Source organism: Pelodiscus sinensis, chromosome 6 (assembly GCF_049634645.1).
Source record: "Pelodiscus sinensis isolate JC-2024 chromosome 6, ASM4963464v1, whole genome shotgun sequence".
Classification (NCBI taxonomy): domain Eukaryota; kingdom Metazoa; phylum Chordata; order Testudines; family Trionychidae; genus Pelodiscus; species Pelodiscus sinensis.
In genome coordinates this window covers 36,745,943-36,761,691 of record NC_134716.1, presented here as the reverse complement: position 1 = coordinate 36,761,691, position 15,749 = coordinate 36,745,943, and the positions used below count along the sequence as shown (strand labels likewise).

The window sequence follows — 15,749 nt, the reverse complement described above, 5'->3', positions numbered from 1 at the left end:
CCTCAAGTTATGCATATTCATGAGCCAATTTTCATAAAACATGGGGAGGCCCCATGACAATCCAACCATACTGTCAAACAGCATTCCCTATATGCTGTGCACTTGTACGGCCACTCAAGAAAGATCCAAATGTCACCCAGCTGATTATCAGAGTGACCACAGCTAGGTTTTTTTATTTCTACTGGTGATGTAGATTCACATATGCCTCGGTGCACATAAAAATTTTATTCTGCAAATGGGTGAAAGAAATCTGCACATGGATGGAAAAGATTAGAAGGAACGCTGCAGTTTAGCCTAGCAAATTGAACAGTAAGCATCTCTCAAAGGAGTAAAGCTTGTCATCTGTTCTGTCTCTCCTATCATGATCTCAGGATAAAGGTGTTGCAGATGAAACATATGGAGTCTGAATTTCCTTCACTGATGCAGGTAAGGAAGTGTGTTTATGCTTCTGACACTGCAAAAAGCAAAGAGCAAGAGGCATAGCATTTCAAACCTAGTTACCTGATCTTCAAATCCATCATAAAGTCTTAGTCCAGAACCAAAGCTGAAAAACGCAATACTAACCATAATACAAATTAAGTCAATAAAACCCTATACTAAACAACTGAATAACAGTACCTATTTAAAAAAGCAATAAGTAGTTATCTAAAGAACAGAATGTTCAGACTAATTTGGCATCATCTAATAGAAAGTTTGGGACCGAAGGTCCAGAATGATTCCTAATCCATCATAGTTGGCAAGTGAAAGGAACTGAAATGGCTAGAGACCCATGTAGTCTTGCTCCTAGAACATTCAGGGATATATGAGCATTCCAACAGGCACTGCTAGTCAGGTTCCAATATCTGAGTTGCACATAGCTGGTGCATTTCATGAGTGGAAATATGAAGAAGCCATTCAATGGAGAATTTAGACTATTCAGTAGAAACAACCATCTTTTTTGGTATTCTAAACTCTTACAGCTAGCTAAGGTTGTTTACATTCAGCTTTCTAAAGATATCTATTAGATAAGCATAAGGTACTAGAACTAGACACACAAGTATCAGTGATTAACAACAGAAACTCTATTTTTGTAAGGAAAATTACTCTTTTGGAAAGCAGCTATACGTTCAAAATTATAGCTTTCGTGGCAGTATCAAATAAACTTTAACATATGGTAAACATCCCTATACAGTTAAATATATATTTGTTACAGTTATGCCACTATGATTGCCAAAACACAACAAAAAAAAATTAAAACCAGAGCAAAATGTAAAATTGATGGATTATAAAATTTCAAAACTCAACACTTTCAAGAAAGAAACAAACAGAAAACTGAACACTTCCCATTCTTTAAGGCAGACCACCCTGGCTGCTTTGGAAAATGTATAACTTCAACAAGAAGTAAACTTGTATTTTCAAAGGACTACTGTCATGACAGACCACAACAGCTCTCAGTGCTTTGCAATATAGTATTTACAATACAGGCTAAGATTTTGGAGAAGATAAGCAAGATAATTAGGGCTATTTTCATCTGGTACAGAACTGCAGCCCACCTATTTGAGCAGTTCTCAAAATCTGAAGATTTCTTAAGTGATAATTCTTCAAATGCATCTGCTGGAGAGCTGCATATGCACATACTGGTAAATGTTAGGATATTTTATCTTTCCTGCAAGTCTACAGAATCAAGAGTGAAGAATGATATTAACACTCAAAATGGTCACCTCCATAGACTCTCAGACTCTCAGTCTGCAAGGGCATCAGAGGGGAGCAACTCCTTGAATTTAGCAAGGGATGACCAGGAGCAGTATCTGCTCAGCACCGCCTGTTCACCAGAGGTGCGGAGCTGATGGCTCCTTGGACATCGGTATAGAGCCCGGCTGCCCCTGCCACCCCATGAATAGCAACATCCAATACCAGAGTTCACAGTGGGGAAGTACATGAATAGGTACTTATGCCTCTTTTACAGGACAAAGCAGCATTTTTCACCCTTTGTCTTTGGGTGGAATGGAGGTTGGGATTTGACAAAGACTCTTAACAGTATTGGCAATTGTTTTTATAAGGGATAGTGCCACCACCATGGGGTCAAACTCCTCTGCAACCTCCTCTGTCAGAATTCTCACATTCTGGGTAACCCTGCAAAGAAGGTCCTGGGGAGCCCTGGAATCCTTAGCAGGGAGGGAGATAGCTGTGCCTGTTATCACTGCATCTGGGGAAGACAGCAATGATTACCACAGTGGGAGAAGGGGGAGACATAGGCAGCATCCTGGACTGCCACCACCATTGCCAGGTCCTAGGCTGATGTCATTCTACCTGCCAGAGATGGCCAGGGTCTAGCACGAGTCTGCCTGTGCCTAGGCTTGGCACTGCATTCCTGGAAACCAATGTGGCTGACAGGATTCTGCATAGCACTGACATGCAATGGCTCTTCTGGACTCTGGGGGGCCCTGAACCTGACTGTATGCCCATGGGATATAGAAGAGCCTTTGCATGGGCCCTTGCCACTGGGGCAGCTATGGAGCCTGAGGAACACAACTCTGCCTCCCCGTGGGAGGAGTACTCGGAGGCAGACCAGGCAACATGGAGCTCTGGCTCAACATCATTGGCTTCCTCTGATGTCGGATGTGTGGTGCTACCATCAGTAGTGCTAGGGAAGAGTGGCGTACAGGAGCAGACCAAGAACTCAGTAATAGTGGGTCTGTGGCCCATGCCAGCATTGGTACCGCTGAAGTCGATGCCACAATCAGTGCTGGGGCTCGTAATGCAATGTTTGAGGAATGCAGTGCAAGGGCTCTGAAGGACAAGCCTGGGGACTGGATCAATTTTTATCAGTCCCTTAAATACTTCCTGCATAGAAGGGATGTCTAGGTCTTCGGCTCCATGTCCTCAGGCCTGGGAGAGTCTACCCACATTGGATTCAACAGCTCCCTACGGATAGCCACAGTCAATGGCTGTGTAGCATGTGCAGCAGACTTAGTGTCCTGACTGAGGAAGCACTCCGCTGGGATACAGAGTCAGAGAGCAGTCCCCTTCCACTCTTCTTATTTGGCACCGGTGACTGGGAACAGTGCTACACACTCCCACTAGGCCTCAGTGCCAGAGATCGTCGGTATAGAGGGGGTCCGGCATCTATGCCAATGAGCTGCACACAAAAGCTGCCAGGCCACCTCCGATGTCAGCTACAGACTAAGCGCTGCCTCCAAGAGGAAGCATTTCAGCCAAGAATCCTTCTCCTTTGTTCAGGGCTTGAAGCTTCTTCAGCTTTTGCACTTGTCCAATTGGTGATCCTATCCAAAACACTTAAGACAGGGTCACAACACGTGGCATCTGCTGCAAGCACTTGTCACAGGGCTTACGCCCTGAGTCTGAGACGTGCCCCATCCAAAGAAACGGAGATAGGGGAAGATGCCCAACAAGTATATATAAGGAAATAAAAAGAAATGACCTCTAGGAAAAGCACTTGCAGAACACAAGAACCAAGACACTCCAACAACAGGCACAGGCAGTAAGAAAAAAACCTCAGTGGACAGTGGGTCAGCAGGGGTATATATACGCAACTCCATAAAGGAGCCAGTCCAGGCGGATCCACAGGCAACCCAACTGATACCGCTAAGGGAAAAACCTTCCGACAATCATTCATACAGCGCACATGCACCTAAATGGAATGTATATGAGCAATCCCTCAAAGAATCACCCATGGTTGCAGATCTCACAGACTAGTCCTGGATAACCGTAAAAGGACAATGTGTAGGAACAACTGAATAAGCTATGAACTGGAAATTGAGGAGGAGGGAAAAGCCGGGGACCAAAAGAGGAACAAATCAATGAAGTTTTTAACCCTGATGACCTTATAAACAGTTAACATAACTGCAAAATTTTGAACACTAAAATAGCCAAAAGTATTGCTAACATTTAGAAGTTACAAAAATTGACGAGTCACAACATTTGCAGGTTCCAAAGTAGACCACCTCCTCTTTCATTACATTTTTCATTCTGCAAACCTACCATCACCATACCTCTCAGCAAGACAATGTATGAAAAAGATTCAACCCCTGTATTTTGTGCAAAAGGCTAACTGTGGGATTTGTTCCTTTACAGTAAGTGACTTTCTAGAAGTTTCATGAGTTTTTCCTTCTGACATGCATAATTACCCAACAATGAAAGAGAAGGATCACCAAAATTTAAGTTTTACTGGAGGCAAGTTTGGAACTAAAATTAATGATGCTCCTCAAAATAAAGTAAAAAAAAAAAAGTGTGAAGAGACAATTAAGAGAACAATGTATTTTTACAGATTGACACTTATGGGTGGCTGCTACTGTATCTTTTTCTGAAAAAAATATCCTCAACATAATTTAGTTAACACTGAAACTATTGGTCCAGCATCATACAGAGCTGTATTTTCTTCACTTTAGTAGTAGTGTTTTTGTTACAGGCAGTCCCCGAGTTACGCGGATCCGACTTATGTCGGATCCGCAGTTACGAACAGGGCTTTTCTCACCCCAGAGGACGGGAGCGGCGGGATGCCCAGATGCACCGCAGTCCGCCGTCCCCGTCCTCCGGGGCAAGAAAAGCTGCTCCCGGTCTCCCTGGTCTGCAGGGAGACGGGAAGCAAAGCCTTGGAGCACGCCCGCAGCAGGACAGCCTGGGCGCGCTTGAGCTGTCCCCCTGCGGGCGTGCTCCGCGGCTTTGCTCCCCGTCTCCTGACCAGCAGACCAGGGAAACGGGGAGCAAAGCCTCGGAGCACGCCCGCAGCGGGACAGCCCAAGCGCGCCCGGGCTGTCCCGCTGTGGGCGTGCTCCAAGGCTTTGCTCCCCGTCTCCCTGCAGACCAGGAAGACGGGGAGCAAAGCCACGGAGCACGCCCGCAGGGGGACAGCCCAAGCGCGCCTGGGCTGTCCCGCTGCAGGCGTGCTCCAAGGCTTTGCTCCCCGTCTCCCTGCAGACCAGCAACCCAGCAGCACCCCAGCTGCTCTGCCCCAGGCGTCCCCAAGTCAGCCGCTGCTGAAACTGACCAGCGGCTGACTACAGGAAGCCCGAGGCAGAGTTGCTCTGCCCCAGGCTTCCTGGAATCAGCCGCTGATCAGTTTCAGCAGCAGCTGACTTGGGGACGACTGGGTTTCTTAAGCTGAATCTGTATGTAAGTCAGAACTGGCGTCCAGATTCAGCTGCGGTTGAAACTGATCAGTTTCAGCAGCAGCTGACGCCAGTTCCGACTTACATACAGATTCAACTTAAGAACAAACCTATAGTCCCTATCTTGTACGTAACCCGGGGACTGCCTGTATTTTAAAATCCAGATAATCCGTTATATGAACAAGGGATGGTGACATTAAATATATAGTTTATAATTGCTATCTATTTTAGTTCTTGAGCAAAAACAATTTTGTAGACACTTATATGCTGTAATCACCGTGGCAAGAGAGGTGTGCGCTATGTTCTTTAGTTTTATTTAAGATCTTATACTTTTAAAATAAAAGTGAAATAATCTGTTAAGTACTCAAAGTACAGAAAGTGAGGAAAACACTTACCAAAATCATAACCTTCTGGCATCACATTACGGCAGGCAACTCCATGCTTTAAATTATTCTGTTTATAAAAAATTAAAATTCAGTTTGAGGGCTTCATTTTCACTTAACATTTTTATATAAAAAGGATATAATAAAACACTCTTAGAATAATACCTCTGAAAACAAAATATATTTTAAAACAAGTCCGTCTTCCTGCACCTTACATCTATAAAGCCCTTTTATTAAAGACATAAGGTTTTAACCACCCTGTAATGGAGTGAAAAACAATCAGCCTATCATACAGAATGCACAGGTAATTTTAAGTAGCTTGGGATAGATTGAGAAGAATAAGTTATACCACAAAATATTTGTACATTCTAATTAATGTAACATTCAACATCTTCCAGTAGAATAGTTACGAACATACACCTTGATCCTGCAAATGGCAAAACTGACTCTGGCTTCAATCAATCAGAACTGGATCCTAATGAACAGGAATGACACTGAATATTACATAAATGAAACATGGAAAGGCCGAATACACTTTCTCATACTTACTAAAGATTCATCGTAACCTCCATGGTAGAACATCTTAGACTTCACATTCCAGTAAGCAAAAAGGTTATCCAGACGTACAAGCTGAAAATAAAATAGAACACTTATGAAGTTGAATACACTGTGATCTCTTTCAGTGCTTTCCATTATTTTTAGGTTTCTAATGGATATTAAAATCACCAAATGCATTCTCCCCCCAGCAGTTTTGATTATATACAGATAGATACCTTTTACCTAGCAAAACCTTAAACCAACAGAAGCTGGCTTCTATTTTGACAATGTTTTGTTATAATTAGGGATGTTAAACATCAGTTAATTGAACTGTCAAGTAACCTTATAAAAACTGTATCAGTTAGTAGACTATTCTATAGCCCCCAGAGGCGGGGCCAGCAGCCACTGTTTCAGAGGCAGCAGCACAGGATGCCATGCAGGAGCTGGTCCATGAGGGGAGTCAGTTTAAAAACCAGCTCCTCTCTGTCACCTTATGCTGCTGCTTCTGAGAAAGAGGCAGCATTGCAGGATATCAGCAGTCCCTGTCTAGCAGGGTCTGAGCTCCCGGACTCAGCACAAGGCAGAACTAAGCCGGGCTGCCTACCCGCCCAGCTCTGAAATGCAGAGCCGAAACGGGGGTAGATCCCGGACCCAGTCCCGAGCTGGGTTGCCAGCCTGCTCTGTTCCTAATACGCTTCAAATGCAGAGCAGGCATAGGTCCCAGACACATTGTAAGCCAGGACTGAGCCAGGCTACTTGCCAGTCTGCTAAAAAAATTTACTGGCAGAAAGAGGGGGAGAGGAAAATGAGTATAATCTATAGCATTAACCTATAAGCTTTTGCTTATTGGCTAATCAGTTAATCAACTACAGGCAGTCCCCAGGTTACGTACAAGATAGGGACTGTAGGTTTGTTCTTAAGTTGAATTTGTATGTAAGTCGGAACTGGTACATATTGTACCCCAGGTGTCCCCGATTCAGCCGCTGCTGAAACTGACCAGCGGCTGACTACAGGGAGCCCGAGGCAGAGCTGCTTTGCCCCTGGCTTCCTGGAATCAGCCGCTGATCAGTTTCAGCAGCAGCTGACTTGGGGACACCTGGGGGTAGAGCAGCTGGGGTGCTTCCAGGTTCGTCCCCGCAGCGCCGAGGTGTGGCGCTGCGGGGACCAACCCAGCAGCGCCCCAGCTGCTCTGTCCCAGGCATCCAGATTCAGCTGCTGTTGAAACTGACCAGCAGCGGCTGAATCAGACATGCCTGGGGCAGAGCAGCTGGGGTGCTGCTGGGTTGGTCTGGTAGCACCGACCCTTGGCGCGGCGGGACCAACCCAGCAGCACCCCAGCTGCTCTACCCCAAATGTCCCCAAGTCAGCTGCTGCTGAAACTGATCAGCAGCTGATTCCAGGAAGCCCGGGGCAGAGGAGCTCTGCCTCGGGCTTCCTGTAGTCAGCCGCTGGTCAGTTTCAGCAGTGGCTGACTTGGGGGCGCCTGGGGCAGAGCAGCTGGTGTGCTGCTGGGTTGGTCCCGCAGCGCTGCTCCTCGGCGCTGTGGGACCAACCCGGCAGCCCCCCAGCTGCTCTACCCCAGGCGTCAGTGAGAGAAGCCTGGTCTGCTGGGGCGGGGGGGCGCACTAGTTGCACCCCCCCCCCCAGCAGACCAGGGAGACGCGGAGCTGCTTTCCTCGCGGCAGAGGACGCAGGCGGCAGGACCGCAGCGCGTCTCAGCGGTCCCGCCGCCCGCGTCCTCCGCGGCGAGAAAAGCCGCTCGATGTCTCCCTGGTCTGCTGGGGGGGGGGGTGCTAGCTCCGCGTCTCCCTGGTCTGCTGGGGGGGGTGCCCCCCACGCCGCCTCTGGCGGCGACAATGGGGGAGGCACCCCGCACTAGCTGCGTCCCCCCCCTTCGTAAATTGGGGTCCGACTTAAGTTGGATCGATGTAACCCGGGGACTGCCTGTATACTATTACATCCCTAGTTATAATGATAGCAGCCATCAGTGTTCCCTATAACATCTTCTATTCTTGGGCAGGATGAATTTTCTTTTGGGCGGGTCGAAATTTTTTATATGCAAAACTAATATTGAGGTAGGGTGTGGATGTGCACCGCCAATACAAACAAAAAACCACCTACATTTTAGATAGAGAAGATCTGGAAGAGACCTGGAGAGGTCATCGAGTTCAATCCCCTGCCCTCATGGCAGGACCCAGTACCATTTAGACCACTGGTCCCCAACATGGTGCCTGTGGGCACCATGGCGCCCGCCGGGGCATTTATGTGCACTCGCCAAGTGACGAGGGCTGGCCCAAGCCATTCTTGCGCCCAGGGCGCGCGGCACATGCACGGCCCCCACCCTAGCAGCCTCAAAAGGTTGGGGACCACTGATCTAGACCATCCCTAATAGGTGTCTATCTAACCTGCTCTTAAACATCTCCAGAGAAAGAGATTCCACAACCTCCCTAGGCAATTTATTCCATTTTTTATCCACCCTGACACTTAAGGAAGTTTTTTCTAATGTCCAACCTAAACCTCCCTTGCTGCATTGAAGCTCATTGCTTCTTGTCCTATCCTTAGAGTCCAAGGAGAACAATTTTTCCCTCCCTCCTCCTTGTGACACCCTTTTAGATACTAGTAACCGCTATCATGTCCCCCCTCAAACTTCTCCTTTCCAAACTAAACAAGCCCAATTCCTTCACCCTTCCCTCATAGTTCATGTTCTCTAGACCTTTAAACATTCTTGTTGCTCTCCTATGGACCTTCTCCAATTTCTCCACACCTTTCTAGTGTGGTGCCCAGAACTAGACACAATATTCCAACTGAGGCCTAATCAGCGCAGAGTAGAGTGGAATGACTTCTTGTGTCTTGCTCACAAAACTCCTGTTAATGCATCCCAGAATCATGTTTGCTTTTTTTGCAACAGTATCACGCTATTGACTCATACTTAGCTTGTGGTTCATTATGACCCCTAGATCCGTTTCTGCAGTATTCCTTCCTAGACAGTCGCTTTCCATTCTTTGTGTGAGAAATTGATTGTTCATTCCTAAGTGGAGTACTTTGCATTTGTCCTTATTAAACTTCATCCAATTTACCTCAGACCATTTCTCCAAATCATTTTGAAGTATGACCCTATCGTCCAAAGCAGTTGCAACCCCTTCGAGCTTGGTATCCTCTGCAAACTTAATAAGCGTACTCTCAATGCCAATATCTAAATCGTTTATGAAGATATTGAACAGAACTGGTCCCAAAACAGATCCCTGTGGAACCCCACTTGTTATGCCCTTCCAGCAGGATTGTGAACCGTCAATTAACTACTCTTTGAGAACGGTTATCCAGCCAGTTATGCATCCACCTTACAGTAGCTCCATCTAAGTTATATTTGCCTATTTTATTGATAAGAAGATCATGCAAGACTGTATCAAATGCTTTACGAAAGTCTAGGTATACCATGTCCACTGCTTCTCCCTTATTCACAAGAAAGCTATCAGATTGGTTTGACATGACTTGTTCTTTACAAATCCATGCTGGCTGTTGCCTATCACCTTATTTTCTTCCAGATAGTTGCAGATTAATTCCTTAATTACTTGCTCTATTCTCTTTCCTAGCACAGAAGTTAAACTTACTGGTCTTTAATTTCCTTGGTTGTTCTTATTTCCCTTTTTATGCCCTTTTCCAGTCTTCCAGAATCTCTCCCATCTTCCATGATTTTTCAAAGATGATAGCTAACGGCTCAGATACCTCCTCTAACAGCTCCTTGAGTATTCTAGGATGCAATTCATCAGGCCCTGGTGACTTGCAGACATCTAACCTAAGTAATTTTTAACTTTTTTTGTTTGTTTTATCTTCTACACCTACCCCATTCCCACTAGCATTCACTATGTTAGGCATTCCTTCATCATCGGACTTCTTGGCGAAGACCTAAACAAAGAAGTCATTCAGCATCTCTGCCATTTCCAAGTTTCCTGTTATTGTTTCTCCCTCTTCACTAAGCAGTGGGCCTATCCTGTCCTTATACTTATTCTTGCTTCTAATATATTTATAGAATGTCTTCTTGTTTATAGAATTCTCTTTATATCTCTAGCTAGTTTGAGCTTGTTTTGTCCCTTTGCTTTTCTAATTTTGTCCCTGCATACCTGTACTGTTTGCTTACATTCTTCCTTTGTAATCTGTCCTGGTTTCCACTTTTTATATGACTCCTTTTTTATTTTTAGATCATGTAGAATAGTGATAGAAATGTAGCCGTGTTAGTCTGGGGTAGTTGAAGCAAAATACAGGACAATGTAGAATAGTTTGCTTTTGGGCCCTTAATGTCCCTTTGAAAAACTGCCAACTCTCCAGTTGTTTTCCCTCTTAGTCTTGCTTCTCATGGGACCTTACCCACCAGCTCTCGGAGTTTATTAAAATATGCCTTCCTGAAATCCACTGTCATTATTTTGCTGTTCTTCCTCCCTTCTACCATTCCTTAGAATCATGAACTCTATGATTTCATGATCACTTTCATCCAAGCTGCTTTTCACTTTCAAATTCTCAACCAGTTCCCCCCTATTCGTTAAAATCAAATCTAGAACAGCTTCCCCCAGTAGCACACTCAACCTTCTGAAATAAAAAACTGTCTCCAGTGTAGTCCAGGAACTTATTGGATAATCTGTGCCCCACTGTGTTAGTTTCCCAACATATGTCTGGATAACTGAAGCACCCCATCACCACGAAATTCTGTACATTGGATGATTTTGTTAGTTGTTTAAAAAAAATGCCTCATCCACCTCTTCTACCTGTGTAGATGGTCTGTAGCAGAATCCTAACATAACATCACCCTTGTTTCTTACCCCTTTTAACCTAACCCAGAGACTCTCAACAAGTCTTTCTCCTATGTCCATCTCCACCTGAGTCCAAGTGTATACATTTTTAATATATAAGGCAATACCTCCTCCCTGCTTTCCCCATCTATCTTTCCTGAGTAATCTGTATCCTTCTACAGCAATATTCCAATCATGTGTGTTAGACGATAGATAAGATAGATGCCCCAGAACAAATTAACACATGGTTTCAGGGTTTGTAGACAGATACATGTTTCAAAGAACTGGCAAATAAGGTTTCATCCTACAAAACAACTAGCATCACACCTAGTACTTGGTACTTCTGACTCATAAGAGCCAGAACTCTACCACATAGCAAAGATCTAGCCTTAATGCCATACAACATACTATGTATTAATTAGTAACAAAGGATCTAAAAAAAAAAATCATTAAGACCAGAGTTTGAGATATCTGCAACACTCCAAAAAAATTCTGTTAAAAAGAATATTTTTCTTGCTTATTGTAAGACATTAACACCGATGTAAACTTTGTTTGAAATGTAATCATGCAAATATCTTGACACACCCCATGCAGTCAGCCCCTTATCTGCCTTCCCAGGAGGCTTGAGTGCGCAGAGTTCCTGCTCCTCTCTCCTTGCACAGATGGGATTCTCCAAACTCCCCTCCCCTCTGACTCCACCTCAGCCAACCACCCACTCCCCACAGTCACTTATTGTCTCATTATCTCGCTTTTTATTATTTGCTCTGAGAGCTACTCCATTTCTAGCACAGAGCGGCCCCATTTTTCTGCTTGCTCAGTGAGACAAAGCCCTTCCCCCTCTGCTGGTCAGTTGAGCTCTTTGCCTTCACGGGAGCTTTGAACTTATGAGCAGAGCTCAGAAAACAGTTGTGTAGCCGTGTAGCTTACAGGGAACTTAGGCAGCCACTGTCTATATTTTACCTTATAGAACAACTTGGTAGCTTCATCATGTAAACATGGATTCCAATTTTGATCTGAGGTCTAAAAAGGAAAAAAGGTTTAGACTTAGTACAATCAAATCACAGAGTCTAACAGATCACACAACAAAAGGGAAAACACTGTATGGGCCTAGCTCAATAACCCCTGAAGTTAATGGACATGGGCTGGCTTTTAGAGCTATTTGTACAGAATCTCATACAATGGTGCCCATGACTGGAATTCTTTCTGAACACACTTTGTATTCTATATTGTAACTGGAATCAACATATTTGAAAGTATTAAAAAAAGTCAAAACATTTAAATAAATGTCATTCTATTATTGTCTAACTGCACGATTAATTATTTTTAAGTGTCTGACAGAACCCCCCACCCCCCAAAAAACGCCATTTACGTTAGCATACTGATTTCAATTCATTAAGCATTGTCCCGCAGGAAATTAAACAATATTCACATGGAAACTTCACTTTTATGATCTATAGCAGCTGATTAATAAAAGCAACTCAATAGACAGCACACCATGCCATATTAAGTGGGCTCTCAGAACAAAAACAGCATCTGCCACGAGTGAAGCAATAATACCTTCTCTTCACTTCACTGGAGTGCGTGTTTTTCCTAAGGACATGTCCACACTATGAGATAAGGTTGAATTGATTAAGGTTGACTTTGTAAGCACTAGATTTTGTAAAGTCAAGGGTGCATGCCCCCCCAGTGTGCAAGAATTCAAAACAGTTCAAAGCAGGGCATCCCTAGTTAGTTGGCTACCATCAACTATGAGAGTGATGCACCTGGAGGTAGCTATCCAACAGCACTTGCACCCCTTTGCATTCTGGGTTATGCTCCCAACGCACACTGGGACCAAAACTGTGCAGAGGGAGGTTCTAGGTACCCATTATCCACACCCCATACTGCACTCATTTCCTCCCTCGACCTCCACTTAAGACCGAGAGCAAACAGTCTTTTCACACTCTTTTTTGCCTTGGTTGTCTGCGCAGACATCATAGCGGCATAAGCATGGAACACATCATCGATCCTGTTGAGCATCAAAGCATGATGTTGATGATGTTAACCTTAGCGCACCTAATGCAGGAGTATGTCCAGAGCCTATCCAGGGTCTGCTAGAATGAAGAAGAATCTCTGGAGGCCATGAACATACTCTGAGAAGCACTTGAGTTGAGCAAATTGCAAATGTCACTGACATTCAATCTTCTGGACACAGGGGAATGATGGTTCTGGTAATGTCTCACAAGCAGACTGGTGGGGCAGCATTTTTATGTAGGTATGAGATGATCAACAGTGGTTGAATAACTTCCAAATGAGCAAGGCCACTTTATGGAAGTTTGAGAACTGCTTTCCCACATGATGAAGATCAAGAATACCAGAATGAGACCCACTCTGACAGTGGAGAAACGAGTGGTAATTGCCCTGTGGAAGTCTGCAATATCAGACAATTACCGATCAGTTGGGAATCAATTCATAGTGGGGAAATCTACGGTGGGAGCAGTTGTTATCCAAGTAACCAAGACAATCAATACTCTTCTGCTACGGAGAGTAGTGACTCTAGGAAATGTGGCGGATATAGTGGAGCACTTTGCCATGATTGGGTTCCTCTGTTTGGTTACATACTCCCTAAGTTGGTGGATTTGTGCCAGGTGGACAGCTGGTGGAGCCAGGGGAGTGCGCAGCAGGCTCACTGTTGTTCCTGCCATAATGAAAAGTGAAGGACAGACTTTACAGGAGCTACACTGTAGAGTGTAAAACCTAATCTGTTAGAATAAAATGAAGGTCTGTCTAAAGACAATAGGGCCACTGTACAAAGCCACAGTTAAGCTTTTAACAGCCAATACGCAGCAAGTGCAAAGAGTCTTCGGGGAGCAGCTAGACTCAGTTTGGTGGCAAGCATGGTAAGGAACAGGGCAGGGCAGGACAGCCTGTAGACAGGAGGAAAGAGAGGATCAAGGCATGGCAGCAGACAGGAGCCTACATAGTGCCCGTGTGTCCAGCACCCACATTTGCTCGGAGAATGCAACTTTCTCTTCTATCCGGACCAGGTGGGCGGAAGCAGGTTCAGGTGTGGTGGCAGGTCAGGGCCAGGGTTCAAGCCATGCTTCACTGAGGATGAGCAAACTAATGTTTGCTGGAGAGACATCAGCTAATAGCTAAAACTTCTTAATCTACGTTGCCATGCAGAATATCAGTCTTCTCCAAATCACCCAGACAGGGAGCAGATGCTGACTCAATGTGGCCAGAAACCTGCACCTTTTGCTGCAATGATGCCAGACCACTTACTGCTGGCTTGATGTGAAAAGATGTCCTACCATGGAGGACAGAATAAGATGGGCCTTTCCAGAAACCATGCAAGAAGGATGAAAGAGTTCCTGTATGAGAGCTTTATGGAAATATGCAGGGAGCATTCCCACTCCCTCTCCAGCTGGGGATGCCCTACTACAGTGGTCTCCAACCTTTTTACACCCAAGATCACTTTTTAAATCTCAGAGCAGGTGAAGATCTACCACCCCACCCTCTCTATTCTCCTACTGTCCATCACTTGCTATCCCCAGCCCTTACTTACACTCTGATAAACAGCTTATTTTTAAATTATGCGATACGTAAAATTAAAATCACGTGTTTATAGTTATGAAATAAATGGTCTGGTTTTTATTCATGCTATTTAAATCTAAAATGAAGCATTTATAATTATACATTTTGTGGGGACAGAGTTCGGGGGCTGGGGGCAGGGGAGAGGGAACAGGGTGCTGGGAAGGCAGAGGACAGGTTTCTGCAGCTGAGGACAGGGTGCCAGTGGGGACAGAGTTCGGGAAGTGGGGACCGCGGAGTGGGAGGGGGAGAGTCCCCTGCATCTCCCTCCTCCCAGGATTCTCCCTTCCACCCCCAGGGAAGCCCCCTCCCCCCCAAGCAGGGAAGCCCCGGGGCCAAACCTCCCCCACGCAGGGAAGCCCCACGCGGGCGCGCCTGCCCAGGGGGCCAATCCCCCCCACCCACACAGGGAAATCCCGCATGCGCGCGCCTGCCCCGGGGCCAACCCCCCATTCAGGGAAGGCCTGCGCGCGCCTTCCCAGAGGGGGCGACCTATTCCCCACCCCCGGCGCAGGGAAGCCCCACCTGCTTGCCCCGGCGCCAACCCCCCCCACACGTGCGCACGCCTGCCCAGGGGGCCAACCCTCCCCCCCGTGCAGGAAAGCCCCGTGCGCGCCTGTCCCAGCACCAATCCCCCCATGCAGGGAAGCCCCATGCACACGCCTGCCCCAGGGCCAACCCCCCTGCACACCTCCCATGGGGCTGACTCACCCCTCCTGTGCGGTGCAGGGAGCCAATGCTCCCTCCCGCAGTACATCCGGCAGAGCAGCTAGCGCACTTCTAGAATCGCCAGAAATGGCACTAAGCTGCGGGACTTCTGTCCATCCCCAGGAAGCCGGCACTACCTCCATTTTCACTTGAGGTAAATAGCGTGGCTTCTTGGGGGTGGGAGGGAAATGGGGGCGGGGCAGACAGGACGCCTCGCGAGCGACTGGTCGAGGCCTCGCGATCGACCAGTAGATCGCGATCGACCTGTTGGTGACCACGGCCCTACTGTGTAGGCACAGTGACTGCCACAGATTAAATCTAACTGCCTTCACATTTTTTTATTTTACTAAATGTGGGTTAAGTCACCTGAAGTGCCTTTCCCAGGATCAGTGTCCAACTAGGAGACATCCTGGGAAGCAGGAGGGAGATTGTCACCAAGGTTATAGAAAAAATTCTTGGCTCTCAGTGACATCAGTTGTCCCATTCGCTTACTGACCATTATCTTCCTCGATGTCCTTCACGCTACTGCCCCGAGACTTGGGAGACTTCCCCAGACTGGCTAGGGAAGCTGGTTAGGTCCTCCCGCCCAAAAGGATCGCATGGAGCTGCTCACAGAAGTGGCATGTTTGTAATGATGCTCCAGACAAACCATATGCCTA

At 46.2% G+C, this 15,749-nt stretch overlaps 1 protein-coding gene across 7 annotated transcripts in view; it reads right to left on the bottom strand.

Annotated features, from left to right (window-relative positions):
* VPS13A (vacuolar protein sorting 13 homolog A) overlaps window positions 1-15,749 on the bottom strand; it is a 296,260-nt gene that overhangs the window by 245,766 nt on the left and 34,745 nt on the right. For all 7 annotated transcript variants that reach the window (XR_012904695.1, XR_012904697.1, XR_012904696.1 and 4 more), the window contains exons 8-10: window positions 11,770-11,829; window positions 6,041-6,121; window positions 5,504-5,561 (exon numbers count right to left, since the gene is read on the bottom strand). Coding sequence is in view for 2 of the 7 variants with exons in the window: in XM_006122479.4 (XP_006122541.2) it covers window positions 5,504-5,561; window positions 6,041-6,121; window positions 11,770-11,829 (199 nt within the window). In the remaining 5 variants the exon portion in view is untranslated. The remainder of the gene's footprint in view (window positions 1-5,503; window positions 5,562-6,040; window positions 6,122-11,769; window positions 11,830-15,749) is intronic.